At 41.4% G+C, this 28,000-nt stretch overlaps 1 protein-coding gene across 4 annotated transcripts; it reads left to right on the top strand.

The window, feature by feature from the left end:
* Positions 1 to 2: 2 nt before the first annotated feature.
* fxyd6 (FXYD domain containing ion transport regulator 6) lies at positions 3 to 27,995 on the top strand. 4 transcript variants are annotated; one of them, XM_045702943.2, is made up of 8 exons: positions 3 to 3,099; positions 22,445 to 22,498; positions 25,618 to 25,638; positions 25,795 to 25,836; positions 25,946 to 26,020; positions 26,125 to 26,167; positions 26,264 to 26,313; positions 26,536 to 27,995. In XM_045702943.2, exons 2-8 carry the CDS (start codon positions 22,450 to 22,452, stop codon positions 26,583 to 26,585), a joined length of 330 nt encoding a protein of 109 aa, XP_045558899.1. In that variant the 5' UTR covers positions 3 to 3,099; positions 22,445 to 22,449; the 3' UTR covers positions 26,586 to 27,995. The 4 variants fall into 4 exon arrangements, with proteins under 4 accessions (XP_045558899.1, XP_045558897.1, XP_045558898.1 ...); XM_045702941.2 differs by having other exon boundaries at positions 25,946 to 26,038; XM_045702942.2 differs by having other exon boundaries at positions 25,615 to 25,638.
* The last annotated feature ends 5 nt before the right edge of the window (positions 27,996 to 28,000 follow it).

Here is a 28,000-nt window from a genome sequence, read left to right as displayed (position 1 = left end):
TGAATTTATTCATACTATTTCATCCTTCCACAAGATATAGGCCCGACACAAATCTAGGGTTGCTAACCAAGCTGGCTGGTCGTTCGTCCTATCGCTTCGGTTGCCAGAGACGCTACCCAGTCGCTACCAAGTCTTTTTGTTCTGTATCTATGGACGCGACCCAGTTGTTCATTCTAAATGTTCCATTGCCATACTTCCTGGCAACGTTCTCATCCCTTGCTTGCTAGCTAGCCAACTACAGCTAACTTACAGCCAGAATAACAGCAAAGTAGCTGCATTTGCATTTGTTTAAGCTGTCTTGTGGAAATTCTACACATGGACAATCTTAAATTAATCATTGTTTATTAACAGTTAACTGGAGAGGTTCCAACAAACTTGATCCACCATAGTTCATGTCTGTCAGGAGCTCTATCGGGGAAGTCCCGTTAGATCTCTTATATACTGCTTACAGATACGTTACATGATTTAGCTTATTCATCATTCATAGTTAATTCATCATTAATGTTTGATTCATGCATGTGACCGACTAATACTGATTCATGCATGTGACAGACCTCACAAGGCTTCTTCTTTCCAAGCTGAGACCTTGAAACTGAGATATCCTTTTGTTCTCAAAACAAGGTTCTGGGCTTACTGCCAAATTGCAGATACTGATAGTGAGGATTCGTTCAATCAGTCACTTGCATAAACACAGAAATGTATTATTAGAAAAGCACAAACATAACATTTTCCATTACAGCTGTTTTCTAGTGACATTTGGATACATCCACAACAATGAGCTAATGAGGCGTGATTTCGCCTGGCAAAAAAAAATGTGCTCACTCATCAGGACACTGTTGTCCAGAGGAGCTAGCCAACAACACAGCTAACACAATCACTTCAAACTGAAGCTGGAAAGACTGCAAACTAGCTGTATTTCATTTTGTTTTACCTTTTTTCAATTTACATTTTTTTGTATATATCCATAAAAATTATGCAAGTTGATTCATGATTTCGACTGGCTGAGAAACGCTCACTGCCTGTCTGTCTCGTCCCGACTCTCCGCTGTTAAACTAAATGTTAGCCTAAAAGAAATGTAAGATAATGTCTAGATGCTTTTTATAGTGGACATCAGGTTTATAAATTGCCTGGCTGGGCTGATGAGACAGTAGATTGCGCAGTCAGATGGAACAGAGTAAATAGGCATTTTAACGTCATAGATTTAGCCGGTGATAACTTGTGGAATAGACACCGGCTGGAATGCGGTTTTAACCAATCAGCATTCAGGATTAGACCCACTTGTTGTATAAAGCTTAAGGCATTTTCATTTCATTATTATTTAATTCTAAGTATGTTTTATTTTTGTAAAATCTTAAGCTAACAAGATTACCACCAGCTAAATCTATGACGTTAAAAAGGCCTATGCTTTTAGCCATATTCTTTAACCAAAGCCAAATTACCCTCTCATACCCCCTCAATTCGAGCCCTGGTTTTAACTTAATACACCACGATCTTTGCTGACACTGAGATATTTAAGGAGTGCATGGTGACTGAAGGAATTGGCTGACAAAATCCAAATATATGCATAGTAGACTATAGTTTTGTCTGTCAAACAGGTAGGCCTACCTCTTATTCTTTGAATAGGAAGAAATAGGCTCCAACACAAAGCTCTCTTGCAAAATTAAAATGAAGACTGTTTAAATTAATTAGGACTTCTCGAAGACTTTGACTCAACTCCTGAAGTGCCACCATACACAGCACAGTCATTGGTTAGGCAGAACAAAAGGGTTTACATCCAGCTAGGTCACTGGTGATAGAAGTCAGTATTCGACATTCATCCATGTCTGAGGATGTCAGAAGATGACATGGAAACCAGACACTAGGGGCAACATTAAGCTGTGCTACCTTCAAGTAGGTGCCTCTGGCTGCCTCTGCCTCTGGTTGCATGTTCTAATCCAGCGATAAAAAGTTGTTTTTGATATTTTTGTTTTAAGCCTATTCCAAACCTTAACCCTTACTTTAACCATTCAGGGGTTAATGCCTAACTTTAAGATTTTTGAATAAATCTTATTTTATTTTAACCCTAACCTTAAAAATGTGGAGTTAGTGCCTATACGTAATCACTTTGAAATGTAACGTTTGGAACATCTTCAAAATGTGAAGTTTGACAAGCATGGATTAACGTATAATGGCTGCTGTGAAACTGAGAGAGCTTGTTGTTCCATCAGTAAGAGCAGGGCAGGCTGGGGCTCATGATAGGAAAGGCGTGTCCATTGTCATGTGTTTGCAGTTTAGTTTGTCCTGTGCTTCTCCGAGCACGCTTTTCTTATGGCCTATGGTATAGGCTATGGATCATTTTATTGAGACCACACTAGGCGCACTTGATATTCCACGCCCAGCAAAGAATCCGCGATGAGGCGCATCATCGGGCACACATCGAAATACTATAATAAGCAACTAATTCTCAAACCCTGAGCAATACCACATTTATTTTATTACAAATCACATGACCCTCCCCTGGACTAAATTAAATAAATACTAAACCCTCCCCCTGACTGAAATTGAATAAACATGACCCTCCCCCATTTTCTTCCAGGTAACAATTGTATACATTTCCACTGCTCCCTAATGTAAATCTCTCTGTCTCTCTCTCCAGTCTCCAAATATTGATGGTTTAACACGGTAGCCTACATCTAAAACACAATCAGTGTATATTTGTAACCGGTTGGGTACACCATTCGCCGACCAGGAGACACGCGCAAAGCCACGGGTAGATGGCTAGATGCTCACGAACATCATCAGTGGTCGTGTGTGTGAGGCAGAGAGAGTGAGAGACAGACAGACATAAAGTGATAGACATCAAGAGACAATTTGGAATCAATAAAAACAGAAGAAACATTGAGATTCTTCAACAAAGACTTTGGCAAACTACGTTCATGTTTTGCATTCTTAGAGCGCGACTCGACCAAGAACCCTTCGTGGACTGCAATTGAACAGTGTGAAGGCACAGATTATACAAATTGGAACAATAATAACGCTTTGAGAGAAGAAGCTGATCATTGTCGTTGATTGGATTGTGGTCAATCAATTTGTATCTTAAAGTCAAGATAATAGAAACAGGTAAGAAGATAAATTGGGCATGTTTGTTTTTCGACATAATTCTTAAGGGGCGTGTGCGTTCTTATATCTACAGTGTGTTATTGTCTGCCTAGTTGGAGCTACATTTTTGGAATGTGGTTTCTGGTTTCTTATATAATCAAACGAGTGCTAGGGGGAAAAATGCATTGTTTCTTAGATGTGAGTTTTACTGTGAGTAGGGTGTATTTGCTAATCAATAATATAGGCAACATTTAATTTCATGAAATATTGATGTGAATCATTTATTAAGAAAACTTAAACTTCTCGCAATGTGTATAGGCCTATGCATGCCTAATATAAATTGCATGATGGATATAAAAACAAAAAAAATTCACCCAATGCATTTTATTTTACTTCGCAAAAATAACGTCTGTACGAGCATCATATTTGTTCAAATAGGCCTTAACTATGTGGTGTCGAGAGTTCTTTTTGGATGCCATCTATTCTAGTGCCATGAGGGTGTGTCCTTTTCACAGTGGCAGTGTATGATGTTAGATTAGCCAAATCGTCTCGTGCAGTCCTGCAGAGCAGACACAAAACATGCAACAGTTTGTATAATTAGTCTTAGGCTAAGTAGATCTAAATGGTATGTAGAACGAATTATTTCAAGCGCTTGAATACTCCTCTGTCTTCCACAATACTGGCAAGTCTAGTGGTAAAGCCACAGGTTAGGATCTGAGAAAGTGGCAGACTCGCGGAGCTCGCGCCAGACAGTGTTCATGATGAGCTAGACTTTCTCGGCTATGCACCTTCTAAAACATATTCATGCACAGTTATGCAAACTACGGCTGTGTCGTAATTTAGGTAACACCAGAGACATACTAGGCAATGTTATAATATACCAACTGATACAATTATTCGGGAATTATTGTCCCTCCATGTCTCCATTTGGGCAGTGACAGAGAGCGGTCGGGTGAGCGAAAAAAAGCTTATCTGCAAATGATGGATGTGGTACAGTAAGTAGGCTACAATTATAAAAACGGAGGCACTTGTGTTAATCTGGTTGTCATGAGCTGTTAGGTCATTCCACCAAATGAGTACCTTTTGGGTAGTGTAATTTAGTATATAAAAAAATATTTATTTCACCTTATTTTAACGTTCTTTCATGAATAACAGGTTCGATTTAATAAAAATGTTGTAGCATCTCAAGAGGTTAAATTAAAAAATGACTATAGTAAGTGCCTATTAAGTGCCAACAGAATTGATCATAACAGGGTTGACTGTAACGGGGTTGATGATTTCATTTGAAATCAGCCATAAATCCCCTTGTGACAGGGGGAATGGAAGCATGTTGTGTGCAACAGGGAGGGGCAGTTGAATGCAAGCTTCACAAAAACGTTCATTTTAGCCGGTCTTTCTGGGTAATAGGGTTCATTTGTTATGGTCGACCGGCATACTTTCCCACCACAAAACACCAGAAAATGGCTAAAAGGAGTAGAACCAGATCACCTGCTTTAACACTATGATCTGATTATTAGATGTTCAATATTTCTTTAGAAAAAATATTTTGAAAAGGAATAGTTTCACCATATTAAAACGAGAGTTCAGTTCACGTAGCAGGGTAGATCTTAGAATAAAGGACGAGCATTTCATGAGATTGGATGGATCACTAATCACATTAAGTAAATTATAATCTTCAGAAATGACTTTGTCAAAACAACAAAATAACTAGGGCTTTACAATGATGGGGAAGACTCGGATACATTTGATAGTTAAGTGGGTTAAAATCTCCCTACAAGTCAGAGGGTGCACCAAGGAACGTGTCAAAATGCAGCATTTAGGCACTTTAGCAAGTATTTTTCCCGAATTAAAATCAGATTTATAGAATTCTCCGTGTGGTCTGTATTAATTAAAGCGCACTTAATGTAATAGATTTTTCAAATTAAATATTGGTGCACAATTTCTACTGAAAATATGAAACGGCACTCTTTTAGTTGAACGACCCTGCTGTATAAAGGCTTATGTTCAGCGTGAACACGCATGAATGAACATTTTGAATCTCATCACTGCGCACTACCTCTTTCTCCTCTCCTCACGTACTAGTGTTTCTTGACGCTACCATTTCCAGCCCACCTCCCTCCCCTCGGCACACATTCCTCACCGACAGTATTTGGTACTTCTAATAGGAGTCACCTGATGGAAACAGTTGCCATAGCAATACCCCGGCACCGTGACAGGAGGCACGTCCAATGTCTTGTTGTCATGGAGATTTACCATCATCATGATGGCAAAGATGTTAAGCCAAAAGCCATGAGTCTTGCTCCAGAAAGGATCTTGATGACCTGTATTTTGTCCTAATTCAGGATTTGCTTGTTCTGTTTGAGCAAGTTGTAATAAAGCGATAGATGAGACACACACACACACATCTGAGAGCTAATCAGAGGCAGTTGCATTGTGAAGAGCTACAGGTAACTGCCAAAATAAAGGAAACACTTGAGTAAATTAGGTTCTGGCAGCTCTGTTATGGTGTGGAGTGCTTTTTCCTGGCATGGTTTTAGGTCCTCTCAACCCCTTAGAAGGGCAAGGCAAATGTCAATAAATACACAGCCATTTTGGGTGATCACTTTCAACCTATGGTGAAATATTTCTATCCTGATGGGGGTCTCTTCCAGGATGATGATTGCTATGCCCCCATAGGATGACAATGGCCCCCCCATCCACAGGGCACGAGTGGTCACTGAATGGTTTCATGAGCATGAAAACGTTGTAAACCACATGCCATGGCCGTCTCAGTCACCAGATCTCAACCGAATTGAACACTTATGGGAGATGATGGGGCAGCGCCTGAGACAGCATTTTCCACCACCATCAACAAAACCCCAAATTATGGAATTTCTCGTGGAAGAATGGTGTCGCATCCCTCCAATAGAGTTCCAGAAACTTGTAGAATCTATACTAAGGTGCATTGAAGCTGTTCCAGGGGGGCATGGTAGCCCAGCACCCTATTTAGGCACTTTATGTTGGTGTTTCCTTTATTTCCTCAGTTACATGAATCTTTCATCAGCAGAGAGGCACTCTAAAATCATATTGTCAGTAATAGTGGGGTTTGTCTCAGGTAATAGCAGCTGTTGTAGATAGATTCTCATCTGCACTCTCCAAATGCTAATCAACACCTGACCTACCTCCCAAACACCTAGATATGGGAGCTTTTACATGAGCCTGGGTGTCCCAGAGAGATAGCGGTTAGTGTCACATTGGCACAGAAATATCCATAATGGGTAAGATCAAGAGAGAAAACAAGCTCCACTGATCAGATCACAACACTCCCAGATATCATTTCACATACCCATATCTACACACAGAAAATGTTTTGGTCCTAAGTAGAACCCTTTTGAGTTCCATATAGAACCCCTAACCCAGAAGGTTCTACATGTAACCCTAAAGAGTTCTACCTGGAACCAAAAAGGGTTCTATCTGGAACCAGAAAGGGTTCTCCTATAGGGAGAGCTGAATAACCCTTTTGAGTGTTTGATCATGGCCTACACTCGCAAACAAAGGTGTGAGTGTTCAGGTGTGAAAAGATTCAGACAGAGAAGGAAGATAAACAATGGGTCACAACACACAACAGCATTTCCACTATGATGTTTATTTCTATGTTTTTCCCTCCCAGTCTGATTTCTCCCATATGCTTAATTCATAATTCATGTCTTGGGCTTGAGTCATAGCTCCGTCCCTGGGTTTGTTGCTTCTACAGAGGGTACCGCTGCTTCTACTTCATTTTCTGCCTGCCCTTCCCCTTCTCCCTCAGACAAAGGGAAGTGCTGGCAGCACCATGGGACTGAATCACGGCACCGACAAACAACGGGGTGACAAAAGTGGTTTAAGGAGAGGCATAGAGGCCAGTGCAACGGGTGGCACTTCTCATTTCTAGCGAGGGAGGTGAACTTGAGGGTCTTTGTCACTAGCACTGGCCTGGCTGGCAGTGCCACTCCCCAACAGCAGCTTTCCCATGGGATTCTGAGAGATACGGCCAACTTGGCAACCTGATCTGAGAGGTTGAACTGGTTGCATTGCACTTCTCCACTGCGTGGAATTTCAGACTATTAACATTGTGTTTTTCTTGCCCACTGGTCCTGGTCGTTAGACAGTAGACAGCCGGTCAATCCTCACTCTGTCAGTTAGGGCTAGGTGATCTATAGAATTAATTCAATTAATTGTAATTCATGTTTTAGCACAATTCCAAATGCCTGTATCGCAAGAAAAACGTAATTAAAAAAATATATATGAGTTTTTATGTCCGCTTGTTCTCATGTTGTCTTTTTGGTCTTATCTCCTTTTATCCTTCTGTGTTGTATGCACCTTCCCATGTACACACACACAGACACACACACACACACACACACACACACACACACACACACACACACACACACACACACACACACACACACACACACACACAAAGCCCCTCCCTTTGCTACTCACAACAACGAAGATGAGAGATTACTTCTTCCTCTCTGACAAGCAGTTTCAACTCGTTATTTGCATTTGAGGTTTGGTCCAACAGAATCGGTCATATGGACACCAAAACACATTGAGACAATATTTTACCGTAATATAGGAGAAGATAACCTTTCTAATGAGACCCTTTTTATGTCTCAACTCCTCAAATTGTGCGCAGAGCAGACTACTGAAATAGGAGTATCAATGAACATTGATTCTGGTAAATGTAGCCTAACATGCTGACCACACTGCTCGCGTTACGTGTACGGAGCATTGCAAAATACATTTACACGTGTTATTCAACTAGCGTCTGCGTAGCCAGGCACTAAAATAGAACTTGGTTCTAGTTGTAATGCTTAGCGTGCTGCAAGTCCTGCCTCTCCCATCTCCTCATTGGTTTTACCCACGTGGGTGATTGAAAGATGAACTGAGGTCCACACTCCAGTTCAGTTGGTGGTGGTAATGCACCTTAAAGTTGTTTGCCAACCACCATATAAAGTCCATAGAAGATGACTGAAGGAGGACAGATTACTAGATTACTCAGTTTACCCTTTTATCTGTGGATTAATTGTCGGAGTAGAGGACCTTGTGCATTTCAGGTAAAATAACAACCCAATGTTTATATCCCAGGACAAATTAGCTAGCAACAGCAGGCTAGCTAGCTAAATTATCATAAATGTTTAATGCTTTTCGACCTGTCCCCAAATTAATATAGTTGGTTTATATTTCGTTTTGATATTTCCACCTGCGTGTGCTGATCGCATCTCATGTGGATGGACGAAATCAACGTGTGCATGCTGAGGCACGCGCGCACCCGGTCTAGTCAGCATGTAAGTATAATTTCAAAAGCCCTGAATTCATTAGATTATTGCTGACTCTTTGAAATGAAGTGTATTTGACCTTGAATTGTGAAACAATGTTTATTTAGAGAAAACATTTAAAAAAAGAGATATACAGTTGAAGTCGGAAGTTTACATACACTTAGGTTGGAGTCATTAAAACTCGTTTTTCAACCACTCCACAAATTTCTTGTAACAAACTATAGTTTTGGCAAGTCAGTGAGGACATCTACTTTGTGCATGACACAAGTAATTTTCCCAACAATGTTTTGTAGACAGATTATTTCACTTATTTCACTGTATCACAATTCCAGTGGGTCAGATGTTTACATGCAATAAATTGACTGTGCCTTTAAACAGCTTGGAAAATTCCAGAAAATGATGTCATGGCTTTAGAAGCTTCTGATAGGCTAATTAACATAATTTGAGTCAATTGGAGGTGTACCTGTGGATGTATTTCAATGCCTACCTTCAAACTCTGTGCCTCTTTGTTTGACATCATGGGAAAATTAAAAGAAATCAGCCAAGACCTCAGAAAACAAATTGTAGACCTCCACAAGTTTGGTTCATCCTTGGGAGCAATTTCCAAACGCCTGAAGGTACCACGTTCATCTGTATAAACAATAGTACGCAGGTATAAACACCACGGGACCACGCAGCCGTCATACCGCTCAGGAAGGAGACACGTTCTGTCTTTTAGAGATGGACGTACTTTTGTGCGAAAAGTGCAAATCAATCCCAGAACAACAGCAAAGTATCTTGTGAATATAAGTAAAACAAGTCGACATAACCTGAAAGGCCGCTCAGCAAGGAAGAAGCCACTGCTCCAAAACCGCCATAAAACAAAGCCAGACTACGGTTTGCAAATGCACATGGGGACAAAGATCGTACTTTTTGGAGAAATGTCCTCTGGTCTGATGAAACAAAAATAGAACTGTTTGGCCATAATGACCATTGTTATGTTTGGAGGAAAAAGGGGGAGGCTGGCAAGCCGAAGAACACCATCCCAACCATGAAGCACGGGGGTGGCAGCATCATGTTGTGGGGGTGCTTTGCTGCAGGAGGGACTGGTGCACTTCACAAAATAGATGGCATCATGAGGAGGAAAATTATGTGGATATATTGAAGCAACATCTCAGACATCAGTCAGGAAGTTAAAGCTTGGTCGCAAATGGGTCTTCTAAATGGACAATGACCCCAAGCATACTTCCAAAGTTTTGGCAAAATGGCTTACGGACAACAAAGTCAAGGTATTGGAGTGGCCATCACAACGCCCTGACCTCAATCCCATAGACAATTTGTGGGCAGAACTGAAAAGGTGTGTGCGAGCAAGGAGGCCTACAAACCTGACTCAGTTACACCAGCTCTATCAGGAGGAATTGGCCAAAATGTACCCAACTTATTGTGGGAAGCTTGTGGAAGGCTACCTGAAACGTTTGACCCAAGTTAAACTATTTAAAGGCAATGCTACCAAATACTAATTGAGTGTATGTAAACTTCTGACCCACTGGGAATGTGATAAAAAAATATAAAAGCTGAAATAAATCATTCTTCTACTATTATTCTGACATTTTACATTCTTGAAATAAAGTGGTGATCCTAACTGACCTAAGACAGTGAATCTTTACTAAGATTACATGTCAGGAATTGTGAAAAACTGAGTTTAAATGTATTTGGCTAAGTTGTATGTAAACTTCCTACTTAGACTGTAGACTGTAGATTGTGAATCGGCCATAAAAAATTGAGGTATGATTTTCGCGGCCTGATCACAGAGCCCTACTGTCAGTATAAAGATACTACTCTGGGGTAAACACTACGAAATGGACCTCGTGGGTTGTATTTGCTATCATGCCCCAGCCTCCTCCTTCGCCCTATTCGCTGTCATCCTTTTCCTATCCCTCCTTTTCAGCCTGTTAAATCAAAAACGTTAAAGCTTGTACTGTACTCCTCTGTCCTGTGTTTTTTTTGTGTCTAGTATAATGCATTCGGAAAGTATTCAGACCCCTTGACATTTTCCACATTTTGTTACATTACAGCCTTACTCTAAAATTGATCAAATAAAAAAATCCTCATCAATCTACACACAATTCCCCACAATGACAAAGCAAAAATAGGGTTTTAGAAATTTTGGCAAATCTAAACAATTATGTAAAACCTTATTTACATAAGTATTCCGGCCCTTTTATTTGAGACTCGAAATTGAGCTCAAGTGTATCCTGTTTCTATTGATCATCCTTGAGATGTTTTTACAACTTGATTGGAGTCTACCTGTGGTTAATTCAATTGATTGGACAGTTCGCAGTGCATCTCATAGCAAAAACCAAGCCATGAGGTCGAGATCAGAGATAGGATTGTGTCTAGGCACAGATCTGGTGAAGGGTACCAAAAACGTTCTGCAGCATTGAAGGTCCCCAAGAACACAGTGGCCTCCATCATTCTTAAATGGAAGAAGTTTGGAACCACCAAGACTCTTCCTAGAGCTGGCCGCCCGGCCAAACTGAGCAATCGGGGGAGAAAGGCCTTGGTCAGGGATGTGACCAAGAACCTGATGGTCACTCTGACAGAGCTCCAGAGTTCCTCTGCGGAGATGGGAGAACCTTCCAGAAATGCAATCATCTCTGCAGCACTCCACCAATCAGTCCTTGATGGTAGAGTGGCCAGACTGAAGCCACTCCTCATTTAAAACCTTTTTGATCTAGGTGGGACACTAGCGCCCCATCTCGACAACATCCGGTGAAATTGCAGAGCGCGAAATTCAAAATACAAAAATCGTAATATTAAACATTTATGAAAATACAAGTGTCATACATCAAAAGCTTAACTTCTTGTTAATCCAGCCGCTTTGTCAGATTTCAAAAATACTTTATGGCAAAAGCATACCATGCAATTATCTGAGGGCAGCGCCCCGCATACAAAAGCATAAAAAAAAAATCCAAACCAGCAGAGGCGTCACCAATGTCAGAAATAGCGATAAAATAAATCACTTACCTTTGAAGATCTTCCTCTGTTTGCAATCCCAATGCTCTCAGCTACACAACAAATGGTCGTATTGTTCGATAAAGTCCTTTATATCCCCAAAAAGTCAGTTAATTGGCACGTTTGATTCAGTAATCCACCCATTCCACTCGTTCAACATGCATACAAAGGAATCCCAAAAGTTACCAATAAACTTCGTCCAAACAAGTCAAACAATGTTTCTAATCAATCCTTCGGTACCCTAATATGTTAATAAACTACAAAATTTAAGACGGAATGTAGTATGTTCAATACTGGAGATAAATAACGAACTGTGCTCTCTCATCCATGCGCGCCACAAGACTACAGTCCAAAATGAGAGCCATCTTGAAAAACTACAATTACAAACTCATTTTTCAAAAAACAAGCTTCAAACCCTTTCTAAAGACTGTCGACATCTAGTGGAAGCCATAAGAACTGCAATCTGGGAGGATTCCTTTGAATATCCCATAGACAAGCATTTCAATTGGTGGTGACCTCAACCAAAAAAAATCTTCTGGATGGATTCTCCTCAGGGTTTCACCTGCCATATCAGTTCTGTTTTACTCACATACATTATTTTAACAGTTTAAGACACTTCAGAGTGTTTTCCATCCAATGCTACCAATTATATGCATATCCTAGCTTCTGGGCCTGAGTAACAGGCAGTTGACTTTGGGCACGTCAGTCATCTGAACTTCCGAATACTGCCCCCTAGCCTTAAGAAGGCTAAAGACTCTCAGACAGACTTCCGGTTGAGCAATATAGAAAGAAGTCGCACAAGGTTTCTTCTCCGACAAATTTAGCCTAAATTCATACTTTTCATAACCTCAAAAGCCTAATTTTAATTACCCAGTAATAGGGTGTACCTAAGTTAGCATTAGCAAACCAGCCACATGGTTTGGAAAATCGACGGAAAAAACTTCACATTCCAACAAATCAACCTCAGCTAAAACTGGCGGCTGCACTGGCTCCAATTCAGGCAACTGTGGAAACCCTCCGGGGTTCTGTGGCATCTCACACTACCAAACTGGCCAAAGTTGAGGCCGGGCTCTCCAGCCACAGCGACCAACTCACTACGCTGGAAACCAAGCTTGACGATGTGGCCGCCGTCAACAAGTCTCTGAAGCTACAAGTGGAAGATTTGATTTCACGTTCAAAACGCCAGAATATCTGCGTGTTTGGACTGCCGGAGGATTCTGAGACAGGATATCCAACCCAGTTCATGGCGGAGCTGTTCAAGGAAGTTTTGAATGATGAGGCGTTTCCCAATCTCCCTGAACTTGATAGAGCCCACCGCAGCCTTTGCACCGAAAGCTCGCCCAGGTGGCCGACCACGTCCCATCATAGTGCAATTCCATCGATACAAAGAAAAGGAGCTTGTCCTTCGGTGGGCAAGGGAACATGCCGAAATCACTTTCCAAGGCCACAAGATCAAGTTCTACCAGGATTTCAGTTCTAGCCTGGTGAAGAAATGGTCCGCATTCAATGACATCAAGTCCACTATGTTCAAGAAGGGAATCCACTTTGGGCTGATTTATCCTGCCCAACTCCGTGTCACCTTTAACGGTGAGGTCCATTTTTTTGAAAATCCTGAAGCAGCTGAGTCCTACCGACAGCACATACATTGAATGCCTGAAATACATTGAATGCCTGAATTGGGATGATTTCTTCCTGTATTATGTGAGTAACGTTAGTTCTAGTGACCGTGCGGACAACAGGCTACATATGTCTATGACCATCTATTGATCCGTTTCTTGTGAAATAATCCTATGCTAAAGCTTGTTGGCTATAGGAGGTATGTTTGAAGCAGCACATAACTCCTTTCTGTTGTTGACAATGACATACTATACTGTCTCACTGCTCTTTAAACTTTCATTTGATCTTGTTTAGTTTCTTAATCAAAGACAATCGCTGGTAAAAGCGCAGCATTTTGATATCTTTCATTTTACTAAGGCTTTGAACTTGCTGCTCCACTAATGGCAATATATAGCCTACATTGTAGTTTGGCAGCCTTTAGGTCATTTTGGATACTTGCTAGTTAGACACAGATCCTGTCCACCAATATTTGTGTATATACATATATATTTCATTGGGGTCTGCATGATATATACCATTTTTTATTGTATTTTTTACTCTTTATTTTTATGGACACTGAACTACCGTGGTTTACTTTGGCCATGATTGGTGAGGTTGGTCACTGATGGTCCTCAGTTACATTCACTTTATCTTGGACTCCACTACGACATTGGAGTCTAATACCATCGGTGCTCTCTTCCAATTGTACTCTTGTTTAATTGTTGCACTAGCTGAAGAGTTTAGACCCATGGTTCGTTTGCGTAATTGTACATATCCAAAATGCTAATTGTCCATTTGTATAATTGTATTGATTTATTCCCTCCTATCGACGTTTAACAATTTACCAATACAGGGGCTGACCCTTTTCATAGCCTACTGGTTAATTTCAAACGTTTCTCATTACTCAGCCCTGTGGCGACACCTAGTGGACTACACACATTTTTTGGCCATTGAAATTCCACCAATCGCTGTTAACATTTTAATAACTGAAGCTGAAGGTTATACTCATTGTTTAAAGTGTGACCGAAACCCAAAATGTACACTTGCCTATTGACATATTTTATTTTTTAATTTCAATGGCGTATGTAACTTCTTTCCTAGGTCGGTTTGATATCACTGCACATGTAGGGTAATCAACGGATGCTGAGTAACAGAGAATTCCTGCTGCTCGTCTCATTCATAATGACGAGTTTAGGATTTGTATTTTTCCTTTTTTCTTTGAAGGGTGTTGTACTATCATTTTTATTTTTGTGTATGTTGGGGGTGGTGGGAGGGTACGTTGGCATTATCCAAAGATTCTTGTGCTCTGCTTTATTGGGGGGGATTTTATAAAAAATGTATTCAGATGTTTTGCTCATGCTGCTCCTCTATCAATCTCTCTTTTCCTCTTTTTTTTCATTTGACTTCTCTTATAAGGATTAATGTCTAGTTCAACAACAAGTCAGGATTGTACTTTAGGGCTTCCAGTCAGACTGATGACATGGAACATTCGCGATTGTGGGTGGAAAATTAAGCTCCAGAGTATTTTCACATCTAAAGAGCCTGAATACTGATATCACATTTCTTCAAGAAACGCACCTACGTGTTAACGACCATACTAGATTGCGTAAAGCATGGGTTGGTCAGGATTTTCATTCTAATTTTAACGGCAAAGCCAGGGGAATAGCAATAGTGATTCACAAACGAGTACAGTTTTCACCCTCACAGATCATTTCAGATCTTGGAGGATGTTATACAATAGTTAGTGGCACCCTCTTCCAAACCCCTGAAGTACTTGTGAATGTTTACGCCCCTAACTGGGATGTCACTAGATTTATGACATCTCTTTTAACCTCTCTCCCTAATCTTGACACCCACCACCTCATCTTCAGCGGGGACCTTAACTGTGTTATTGAACCAAGATTTGACCGGTCTAATCCCAGAACACTTACTCCTTCCGGGATGGCAAAAGCTCTTTCTACATTCATGACCCAAATGGGTTGTGTTGATCCATGGCGCTTCCTCCAGCTGGTCACAAAAGACTTCTTCTACTTTTCTCATGTTCATCAAGCCTACTCACGCATAGACTACTTTTTTTTAGATAGAGCCCTTCTCCCCTCAGTTAAAACTACAGTATATTCTGTGTTGGTGATTTTGGACCATTCCCCTCACATTTTGGACTTAGCACTTACTCTGAATGCAAAAAAACCTGTTGAATTGTAGATTTAACATGGCCCTATTGTCTAACAAAGAATTCTGTGACTTTATTTTGACCAACATAGATGTATTCATTCAAACGAATAAAAATGATGACACCTCTTCTCTTCTTCGGGAGACTTTCAAAGCTGTATTACGGGGAAAGATAATTTCTTACAAAGCTCATTATGTCAAACTAAGAAAACTGAAACATCAGGAACTGGTGGACTCAATTTGGGCAATAGACCGGCAATATTCAACTTCACCATCCCCTGAATTATACGCAGAGGCTGAAACTTCAAACTCAATTTAATCTGCAGTTTCTGTTGCAACGAACTTAGTACTACAAATATGGTGACAAGACCAGCCGTCTTTTGGCACACCAACTTAAACGCTAGTCAGCATCTCATTTTATCTCTCAGGTATATGACTCCTCCCATAATCTTACAAGTGATTCCTCTAATATTAATTCAACTTTCGTGTCATTTTATTCTAACCTCTACAAATCCGAACCCCCATCAGATAATACGGCTATGAACAACTTTTTATATAACTTGGATATCCCATCCATTGATATGGACATGAGTAAAGTTCTGGATAACACTCTGCATCTTAATGAGATAACAAAGGATCTAAAGTTAATGCAAAGTGACAAGGCCCCAGACCCTGATGGCTGCCCCGTCGATTTTTACACTAAATTCTCAGACAAACTCGCCACATTACAATTAGATATGTTCACCGACTTGTTATCCCAGGGCTCTCTCCCCCCGACGCTAACCCAAGCCTCTATCTCTCTTAAGAAAGATAAAGATCCGGCGAAATGTGGTGGATATCGGCCCATTTCACTTTTGAATGCTGATGTTAAATTATTAGCTAAGGTTCTAGCGTGCCGGTTGGAACCTTGCCTTCAGGATGTCATATTTGATGATCAAACGGGTTTCATCAAAGGGCGACAACTGTTTTCCAATGTACGACGGCTTTTGAACATTATACTCTCTCCTATCTCTCCAGACCCTGAAATTATTGTTTCTCTTGACGTGGAGAAGGCTTTCGACCGGGTGGAGTGGGATTATTTATTTATATTTTGGGATGATTTGGTTTTGGATCCAATTTCATCTCATGGATACGTCTGCTCTATTCTGCTCCGACGGCTAGCGTACACACCAACTCTCCACATTCAAAATACTTCCCCCTCTCCAGAGGGACCCGTCAAGGGTGCCCTATGTCCCCACTACTTTTTGCTCTTGCGATAGAACCGCTTTCCTTGGCCTTAAAATTATCACCATCATTCACTGGAATCCACCGAGCTGGTGAAGAGCACAAAGTGACACTGTATGCAGATTATCTACTATTATATATCACTAACCCTGTGAACTCTGTCGATAACATAATGCATATTTTAAACACATTTGGATCATTTTCAGGTCACAAATTGAACATTCAGAAAAGTTTATATTTTCTGATCAACCCTGCTGCCAAGCAAATTCCCCTTGGAGCCCTGGCTTTCCATCTTTCGCCCTCTGTTTTTTCCTATTTGGGTGTGAATATAACACACTCCCTGGCTACCCTCCATAAAACTAACTTTGCAAGCCTAGTCACACGAGTTAAAGCAGACTTACAACGCTGGGATAGTCTGCCTCTCTCATTAGCTGGCAGAATCCAATCTGTTAAAATGAATATTTTACCTAGGTTTCTATACCTTTCCAATGTCTTCCAATCTTTCTGCCGAAATCATTTTTTTACCAAGTTGGATAGGCTCATCAGTCATTTTATCTGGGCAGGAAAATCAGCTAGGATACGTAGAGTAATACTTCAAAGAAGGAGACAATATGGAGGATTGGCACTTCCAAATTTACTGCTTTACTATTGGGCAGACAATATTCAAAAGATTTTGGTCTGGTGTAATGCTCCAGCTACCAAATGGTGCTCATTAGAGGCGCAATCCTGCCAATCATCATCTCTTTCTGGTCTTGCTTGTGCCCCACTGTCCTTGTGTCCTTCAGAGTATATGGGAAAACCCATTGTGTGCTCTACTTTGAAGATCTGGAGACAATTTTGTCAACATTTTAGACTTTCTGCCCCTTCTCTTCTAGCCCTATCTTTATCAACCACCTATTTTTACCCTCCAAACTCCACCAGGGTTTTGTTTTGTGGCATGAGAGAGGTTTGGTTTGTCTCAAAGATTTATTTTTTGTTGGGAAGTTTGTCAGTTTTAATGATCTCGTAGCTAAATCTAATCTAGCTCATTCTAATCTTTTGTGCCTTTTTCGAGCCCGTAACTTTGTTTGCTCTCATTTTCCCACCTTTCCTCAACTACCTCCCAAGACGTTGCTAGAGGAGATTTTGTCCCTCCCGTGGAATCGGCAAGGTCTGATTTCTAGATTATATGACATTATGCTGTCCTCTAAACCCTCTCCAATTAACAAAATCAAGACAGAGTGGGGTAGTGAACTTGACCTTGCAGATGACTGGTGGGAGGAGGCCCTTCTTAGGGTTAACTCCACATCCTCGTGTGCTCGGTTAAGTTTAATTCAGTTCAAAGTCTTTCACAGAATTCACCAAACCAAAGAAATACTTAGTAAATTCCTCCCAGACACGAATGACACATGATAGATGTTCATTTACTCCGGCAGACCACACCCATGTGATTTATTTGTGTTCTAAGCTGTCTGAGTATTGGTCATCCTTTTTTAATACTCTCTCTAAAACTCTAGATATTGACCTGCAGCCTTGTCCTCTAATGGCAATGTTTGGAGTTCCATCTTTGTTGCATAGTCTCATTAAAAGGGAAGTTGACGTTGTAGCGTTTGCCTCCCTTATAGCCTACCGGCAGATCTTACTTAACTGGAAATCCTTCACACCTCCCACTGCATCATCCTGGTAGAAAGATCTAATGTCTTTTCTACACTTATAAAAAATGTAATACACTCTAAGTGGATGTACTGATAACTTTTTCTTGAGATGGCAGCCTTTAATTTCCTTTTTTGAACAGTTGCCTTCTATTGATCAGGAGTAAGAATTTTGGCCAACGGGATACAGGAGGGTGTGGGAAGGAAGGGATAGTATGGTGTGAGATTTTTAATTTTTGTGTATGTATGTGTTCAATTTGTATTTTGTATTTCTTTATATATCCAATAAAACATTTAAAAAATAAAACAAAAAAAGACTCCCAGACCATGAGAAACAAGATTCTCTGGTCTGATGAAACCAAGATTGAACTCTTTGGCCTGAATGCCAAGCATCACTTCTGGAGGAAACCTGTCACCATCCCTACGGTGAAGGATGGTGGAGCCAGCATCATGCTGTGGGGATGTTTTTTAGCGACTGGGATCGAGGCAAAGATGAACGGAGCAAAGTGCAGAGAGATCCTTGACGAAAACCTCCTCCAGAGTGCTCAGGACATCAGACTGAGGTGAAGATTCACCTTCTAACAGGACCATTTTTTTTTTTTTTTTTATTTAACTATGCAATGACCCTAGGCATACAGCCAAGAAAACGCAGGAGTGGCTTCGGGACAAGTGTCTAAATGTCCTTGAGTGGCCCAGCAGGAGCCCGGACTTCAACCAGATCAAACATCTTTGGAGAGACCTGAAAATAGCTGTGCAGCGACGCTCCCCATCCAACCTGACAGAGCTTGAGAGGATCTGCAGAAAATAATAGGAGTAACTCCCCAAATACAGGTGTGCCAAGCTTGTAGCATCATACCCAAGAAGACTTGAGGCTGTAATCGTTGCCAAAGGTGCTTCAACAAAGTACTGAGTAAAGGGTTTGAATACTTATGTAAATGTTATTTAAATTTTTTTATATTTATTAATTTACTCAAAATGTCAACCTGTTTTCATTTCTCATTATGTGATATTGTGTGTAGATTGAAAAAAAAAAAACGTAATTAATCCATTTTAGAATAAGGCCGTGACATAACAAAATGTGAAAAAAGTCAAAGGGGTCTGAATACTTTGTGAATGCACTGTAGTGTAGACTAGTAGAAGTCCCCATAGAGGTCATCCAAGGTGTCACTTAGCCTTTCGTCTTGTGCTGTGTTAGCGTCGCTGTGTTAATGAGCTATCAGTAACAATAACAAGGTAGCAATGTGCAAGAGTTCTAAGTGGGCTCCTCTTCCTCTCTCTCTCTTTATATCTCTATGCCTCCATCTACCATCCATCCCTCTATAACTCTCTCTCTATATATACCAGATGGGTAAAAAGGACAGGATATGATGATTGAAGAAGGAAGAGGATAAGAATGCTGTATTGAACAACGAGAGGATGTAAAGTTCACGGCCAAAAGTCACAGAGCGGAGCTTCAACGGTGTCAGGATCTTCTTTATTGAGGTTGTAGCAGCGGTTAAGACTCAATCGCCACGCAGATTAACCCTTTCCTCCCTCTTAGAAGACCTCTGGCCACATCTGTAGATGTCTATTAGCCTTCACAACACATCATCATCCACACTGTAGACGTCCTCCCTGCCTGTGTATCTCCTGCTAATGAATAGCCTAGGGCTATAGGGTCGGGACGGGCGGTGACTGACTGAATGAGAGGATCATGAGTACAACACTGTCCTATTTAGTGCAGCTAGGGAGGGTGGTGGGAGTAGACGCAACATCACAGAGCCAGACATAACAACCCACTTATGTCTGCTCCATAGTGACTGGCGGTTGAGTGCTATTGTCCCAGTCATAACCCAGAACCTGTCTGGATATAGACAACAGCAGGCATATAAAGCACACATACTGTAACCGGGTAGAATAGTGATAACATGCAACCAGGTAAAACATGCAGCTAGTTTACAGACAAAAATTCATCCACATAATTGTGTACAGAGACTTTCTGTGCTAGACTGAGAGGTCAGTTTGGCTTTTACATGCAATGCTCTTAATGCCATGAATGACATGTAAAATGTGTAGCTCTGTGAATATTTGCCCGGATTCAACATGACAACATAATGTGTGCTGTGAGGCCACTCTCCCAGTTCAATTAGGCCATTTGTTGCTCAATTACTATCAAGTGCCCTATCATCGAGCAAATGACCTGCCTCCTGAACATGATTCATCCTAAGAAACTTCAACGTTTGGCCATGGGGCTGGGCTCGCCACCTAAAGCTGTTTCAAGGGCAAGGTCACACCTCTTATCCTTAAGGATCGGACCCTTTTTTTTTCTTCAATTTTCACCTAAAATGACATACCCAAATCTAACTGCTTGTAGCTCAGGACCTGAAGCAAGGAAATGCATTTTCTTGATACCATTTGAAAGGAAACACTTTGAAGTTTGTGGAAATGTGAAATTAATGTAGGAGAATATAACATATTAGATCTGGTAAAAGATAACAACACAAAGAAAAAAAACATGCATATTTTTTTTCATCGTCTTTGAAATGCAAAGAAAGACCATAATGTACTATTCCAGGTTAGGCACAATTTAGATTTCAGCCATTAGATGGAAGCAGTGCATGTGCCAAGTTTTAGACTGATCCAATGAACCATTGTATTTCTGTTCAAAATGTTGTATCAAGACTGCCCAAATTTGCCTAATTGGTTTATTAATACATTTTCAAGTTCATAACTGTGCACTCTCCTCAAACAATAACATAGTCTTTTTTTCACTGTAATAGCTACTGTAAATTGGACAGTGCAGTTAGAGTAACAAGAATGTAAGCTTTCTGCCCGTGTCAGATATGTCTATGTCCTGGGAAATGTTCATGTTACTTAAATCATAATGCTAATCACATTAGCGCAAGTTAGATTAACCGTCCCGTGGGGGGGGACACAGATCCCGTAGAGGTTTTAAAGGGAGTTTGGAGCTGTACACAGCACACAAACAGCATCTGGACTGTGATGCTAAGCGACTATGCTAATGACTTAGGTCCTGTCTAGCCAAATGTATTCACTCCCCCACAATCTGCATTTTGGTATCAGTAAAGGATTGGCTCCATGGGAAGTACGGCAAATAACTTGGAGTAGATAGATGGATATAGAGATGGGAAAATCTGGGAGAGGAGAGGAAAAGCAATGGAGGGATTGTTGTCATCTCTTTGCCTCAAGGGCAAATTTCTTTCCATGAAAAGCCTGAATCCAAGTAATCTACTGCAGTATTGTAACCTGTCTTTTGTCTGTAATTATCTTATCTTCAACCCATCACTCTAATTTCTCTGGGCAGCTTGGAAACTTTTACATCTAGTATCTATTCCCATCAAGATGTCTGTGTAGTACTGGTTTGATAATGTAACTGAAAATGAGACACTTGATTGGTATTGATCCATTCATTTTTTTACCCACTCTTTCTGCAGGTATCACAGCTGCCTGATTAATGCCATTATCTATCTACCAGTGGATGTTTCACGCCAATATAAATAAAACATTCCTCTGCAGAGCACCCATTTGGAGTAATTTCTAAGAGAGAACCGTACAGCCTTGAGATGAGTGGACTTACAGTAGCAGCTCAAAGTCTGAAGGAGAGAGAATCATTCTCTTATGAGATTCTCTTATGATTTCTTACAACATAATTCAGAATGATGATGGTCTTTATTGGCTCATGTTTGAACTGCAGTATGTCACATACAGAGCTTGGATAGGGCTATTGACAGGTTACAGTATTCACATCCAGTTGTGCAATGGCACTGGCCTTGTGGATTATTAGTTGAATGGATCGCCTCAGTTATCTCCCGTCCTCCTCCTCCCCTATTCTATTCTTCCAACCCTTGCTCCCTGTTTCAGTTCATTTCCTAAATTCCCATCAGCAAACACTGTCTGGCCCATTGCGCAAGTTTGTGTGTAAAACTCGAGGTATCCACCATTTTAAGCTTGTGGTACTTGGAACCTGAAAGACTAAAACTGGACTAAAGAGAACATTTCTATGAGATTGCACTGTTGCCATCTCTTGACTTGTAATGAGGGCAATTAGTGGGCGCTGCCTGTGTGTGGTCCTCTGTGACGTTGTGGTTTTGTGTATATGTGTGTGCGTATGTGACATATGGGGAAGTAGGCCAATTCACTGTGGCCTCCATAGGGAACTAGGAACAATCCAAGAGTGTCCATTCCAATATTCTATACATGTGATGTTATGTAAGAGGAATAAAGGTTAGTAGGGTTACGCAACAGATTGGTTCAATACAAGAGAGATGATTGGGGGGGGGGGCGTTTTCCAACCTTACCTACTGTATGTGTCTGTGTGAACATGTGTGTATGTGTGTGGCATGTTACCCACTAACACGGTTCTCTCTCTCTCGCTCTGTTTCTCTCTCTCTCTCTCTCTCTCTCTCTCTCTCTCTCTCTCTCTCTCTCTCTCTCTCTCTCTCTCTGCAGTTACCATGGAAACTATTCTGTTCTTCCTCTTTTCACTCCTGGTGTACGTGGCTGGTAAGTGCCCCCTCCTCCCCTCAGCCACTACCAACACCAACACCACTACCACAAACACCAGCACAACGACCGCACTATCCACAGGGAGGCAGGAGATACAGGGGATGGCCGTGGCATGACATGGCAGGCATGGGATTCTGACTGAACATTAGTGGACTGACTTAATCTGGAGCCTGAGGCTTCCTTCCTTTGCATGTGTAGTACAGTGTGTGTGTGTGTGTGTGTTATGTATATCCCAAGTATAATGTAATATACTGTGTATCACAAGTATATTTAGGCCATGACACACATACAGTAACTGTTTAACTCTGCCACAGGTCATAGGTTCAATACATCAGTTGAGAGCGCAACTGAGCCATCCATGTTTTTTATTCTTCTACACCTCTCTTCCTTTCACATTCCTTTCGACCTCCCTCTTTTCCTACCTTCCTGTCTTTTTTCCTGACACCCATTCTGTATCTTCTCCATTCTTTCATCTGTGTTTTGTTCACACTGTCTGTTCTGGTTTCTCTTTCTTTCTTTCTTTCTTTCTTCCTTTCTTCTTTTGTCTCCAGACTATACATCTCTCCTTTTCCCTCTTCCCTTTCTCCATCTCCAGATGTACATTTTCCTCTATCAATCTCCCTCCCACTATAATTCAGTGTTTTTCATACACGCACTCCCCATTCTGTGTGACTCCCTGTCTGTCGATATGAATACACATGCTGAGTAGAGTACACACACACACACACACACACACACACACACACACACACACACAGTCTTGTACAGCTAACCTTGTGGGGACACACAATTTAGTCCCATTCAAAATCCTATTTTCCCTAATACCTAACCCTAACCTGTACTCTTACCCTTACCCTAACCTTAACCCTAACCTTAACCCAAAAACCTAACCTTAACTCTAACCCAAACCCTAGCTCCTAACCCTAACTCTAAAACTAACCCTAGCTCCTAACCCTTAACCCTAAACCCCCTAGAAATAGCATTTAACCTTGTGGGGAATAACAAAACATCCCCAGTTGGTCAAATGTTGTTTCGCTTGGTCCCCACAAGAATAGTTAAACACGTCCCCCCACACACACACACAATGGGGGAGTGGAGCAGAAAGAAGGTCTGTGGTTTGTGCAATGGGCCGGACAGTGTTTGCTGATGGGAATTTAGGAAATTAATTGACACAGTGAGTGAGGGTTGGAAGAATAGAATAGGGGAGGAGGAGGACGGGAGATAACTGAGGCAATCCATTCAACTAATAATCCACAAGACCAGTGCCATTGCACAACTGGATGTGAATACTGTAACCTGTCAAGAGCCCTATCCAAGCTCTATATGTGACATACTGTAGTTCAAACATGAGCCAATAAGAATTCTGAATTACAGTGCATTCAGAAAGTATTCAGACCTCTTGACTTTTCCCACATTTTCTTACGCTACAGCCTTATTCAAAAATGCATTCAATTGTATTTTTTTCTCATCAAACTACACACAGTACCGCAAATGTATAAAAAAATAAAAACTGAAATATGGCATTTACATAAGTATTCAGACCCTTTACTCAGTACTTTGTTGAAGCACCTTTGGCAGCGATTACAGCTTTGGCAGCCTCGAGACATTCAGAGACTTGTCGTTGTCTTGTCACCCCAGTCTGAGGTCCTGAGTGCTCTGGAGCCGGGTTTTCATCAAGGATCTTGCTGTACTTTGATCTGTTCATCTTTCCCTTGATCCTGACCAGTCTCCCAGTCCTTGCCGCTGAAAAACATCCCCACAGCATGATGCTGCCACCACAATGCTTCACCGTAGGGTGGGTGCCAGGTTTCTCCAGACGTGATGCTTGGCTTTCAGGCCAAAGAATTCAATCTTGGTGTCATCAGACCAGAGAATCTTGTTTCTCATGGTCTGAGAGTCCTTTAGGTGCATTTTGGCAAACTCCAAGTGGGCTGTCATGTGCCTTTTACTGAGGAGTGGCTTCCGTCTGGCCACTCTACCATAAATGCCTGATTGGTGGAGTGCTGCAGAGATGGTTGTCCTTCCTTCTGGAAGGTTCTCACATCTCCATAAATTCTGGAGCTCTGTCAGAGTGACCATTAGGTTCTTGGTCACCTCGCTGACCAAGGCTCTTCTCCCCGATTGCTCAGATTGGCCGGGAGGCCAGCTCTAGGAAGAGTCTTGGTGGTTCCAAACGTCTTCCTTTTAAGAATGATGGAGGCCACTGTGTTCTTGAGGTCCTTCAATGCTGCAGAATGTTTCTGGTATCCTTCTACAGATCTGTGCATCAAGACAATCCTGTCTCGGAGCTCTTCCTTCAAACTCATGGCTTGGGTTTTGCTCTGAGAACTGTGGGACCTTTCGAAACACGTCCAATCAATTGAATTTACCACAAGTGGACTCCAATCAAGTTGTAGAAACATCTCAAGGATGATCAATGGAAAAAGAATGCACCTGAGCTCAATTTCGAGTCTCATATCAAAGGGTCTGAATCCTTCTGTAAACAAGGTATCTTTTTTTCTGAAAACCTGTTTTTGCTCTGTCATTATGGGGTATTGTGTGTATATTGATGAGGGAAAACATTTATGTAATCCATTTTAGAATAAGGCTGTAATGTAACAAAATGTGGAAAAAGTCAAGGGGTCTGAATCCTTTTGAAATGCACTGTATGTTCTAAATGTTGGGTTCTAATTATTAGAGTAAGAACTCGATGGACACTGTGAAAGCTTAAACCAAGTTTATTCTTCCCAAAGGATCGAACAGCTGAATCAACAAAAACATATTCACACAAGCACTGATATTTAACCCTTTCTCCTATGCTAAGTTTCCTCCACATCTGAACAGCGAATGCATCTTTGTTGCTAGACAGAACGTTAGTGATATCTATTGTTCCTCACTTCATCTGACCTGACCTCTGCCCCAATGCGATCACTCCTCCCCAATTCACGGCTGTCATGGTGACTGGTACCAGACTGTGTCTCTTCTCCTCCCAGAGGATCCCTCCCATATGATTCCTGATGGCTAACAATAACATAATCTCCCTCAGTGGCATGAATAAGTATATTTCATATTCTCATACGATTCTCTCTCTCTCTCTCTCTCTCTCTCTCTCTCTCTCTCTCTCTCGCTCTCAGCAGTAGCAGACCCAAGTGCCGAGGGTGAGTAACCTGTGTGTAATCAATGTGTTTAGCCATGTTAACCCCAGCCCCGTTATACTCTTTGGTATGTACAGCATTGAAAACTGTTATGATTGTTAGATGTCTGATCTGGCTAGTATCGCATTGCCTTGCCTTTCCCTGTGCCTGTATTTTTAGATGGTAAAAAGGAGAAGAAAGAGGTGGACCCATTTGTGTATGGTAAGTAGACCACTGTTAGTGCATCTTAATGCTCTTCCCCATCAACTGACGGTGTTCCGATAGCCAAGAAAGAAGACTTTCTTAAGTAGACGTCTGTGTCTCTGTGTAGACTATCATAGTCTGCGGATCTGTGGACTGGTCTTTGGCGTGGTACTCTTCGCGCTGGGCATCCTCCTCATCCTTAGTAAGTCTTCATACTTCAGTAAGTCTACCTACGCAACACATGTACTTTATGGTCCTTCGATTGTTGATTTTAAGATCGTGATGATGGTTTGTTGTCGGTTCTAGGCCGAAAATGTCGCTGCAGTTCCAATCAGGAGAAGAAGCCCAAGTAAGTCAGAAATTGTTCCTGATCCGTAGACTACATTTCTGCTCTGTTGTTTTTGGGCTGTGTTCTCCATCTCTGGTCACTCTGGTTCTGTTGCAGGGCCCCTGGAGACGAAGAGGCTAAGGCAGAGACCCTGATCGTGTCCAAGGGTGAGAGAACTGTCACTCCCCACTCACCCCTTACACACACACCTTAGAACACCCTTGACACCAGTCCATAGTCGAGTTCAACCTTTGGGAATTATTTTTCGTAGTCGATGCCTAGGTTCCCCCTATGTTACGGCCACTGTTTGAAATGACTACCCCAACCTCACTGGCTTTTCATGAAGTCATGTGAGTTTCCTTGATTCCTCCTCTTCTAACCAATCACAGCTAAGGAGCCAGAGCCAGAGCCAGAGCCTGAAGCTAAGGCTGAGAACTGAGTCAGCCCAACCAGACTGACCCCCACCTGACCGACTCAACCATTTCTGCCACTGAACCACTACCTAGCGACCAACACAATAACCGTGACGATGATGACGACGGCAACAAAGATGATGATGCTGAAAAAAATAATGATGATGAATGAAGATGATCATGAAGAATGAAGATGATGCAAAACGAATACTGTGCGACCACTGGGTAGAGGATAGGAGTGTGTAGAGGCGGGTGGGGGGGATAATGCAGATGTAAATAGACCTCTAACCTATTGTTCCGTGCTCTGTGCCCGTATACGTGTCTCGGTGATCTCGTGTGTACCTGTGCCTTTCTGCGACACTCTGTCTCCAGTTTGTTGTCTTAGCCAGTGACACCTTTCAACAGATCGTCTTTACCCCAGTTCTTAATAATAAGAGATTTGTCAAGAAATGTTCTTCTTGTTTGTGTTTAGCTTAAATTCTGTGTTTCTATCGTCTTTAGATTCTAGAGGTTACTGTTTGCTATATTTTTGTTGTTGTTGTTATCACCACCACTCTTGTAACAATTGTCCTCAATGCTGTTTTTCACATAGTAGATTCTATACTATATATACATGCATATATATTAGTATAAATAGTCTATACACACTACACAGTTATAGCTATATATATTTAAATATATGTGTGCCTGTGTGGATACATGAGTTTGGGTGGTGTGTGTGTATGTGTGTGCGTCTGAGAGGTTGTGTGTATTTGACTGTGTTGCGCCTTACACATGAGAATCCAACTGCCACAGTTTGCTTACCAAGCACAAGAATGCATCAGAGTTAACTAGGAGCTCACCAACAGTACTTACTGTAGTAAAGTGAGCTCCTACATCAGCTGTATCACTGCCTTGTCCTAGAAAAACCGTCCAATCTAGTCTCCTCCTCTGCCATTGGCTGAGCCGGGCGATACCGCCCTCAGAGGCAGGCTAGGATTGGCCGGTTCCCACACCAGTGCCGCAAATCTGTGTCCTCTATCGTTTATTTGAGAAGTTACAGTAGCTGATTGCAAAATCAGTCTCTCAACCAATGGCGTTTCGCTGTTTTGTATTGTATGATTGATTATGCATTTAGTTAATGAGCGAGCGGGCCTGTGTGTGAGTGATAGAGAGTGTGTGTAGATACTAAGTGTGCCAGAGTCATAGTTTTAGATGCCAAATTAGGTGAAGAAAATAAAAAGGAAAATATAATTTGCTCTGTATCAGATGTCAAGTAAAGCTTATGTTACGCAGTCCGATATATGGAGTCTTATGCGGAGTATCATTGTTACAACAACAAAAAAACACACTGTCACGACAAAAAGTAACTACTCTGTTCATTCTGTGCATGAGGTTGTATTGTATAGCTGCATTTTGTGCTTTTAGCATAGAAATAAAGTGTCTATCACCAATCACCTTC

The sequence above is a fragment of the Salmo salar genome, chromosome 20 (assembly GCF_965601325.2).
Source record: "Salmo salar chromosome 20, fSalSal1, whole genome shotgun sequence".
Lineage (NCBI taxonomy): Eukaryota > Metazoa > Chordata > Actinopteri > Salmoniformes > Salmonidae > Salmo > Salmo salar.
The sequence above is the reverse complement of the archived record's forward strand: the minus strand, read 5'-3'. Positions and strand labels throughout refer to the sequence as shown.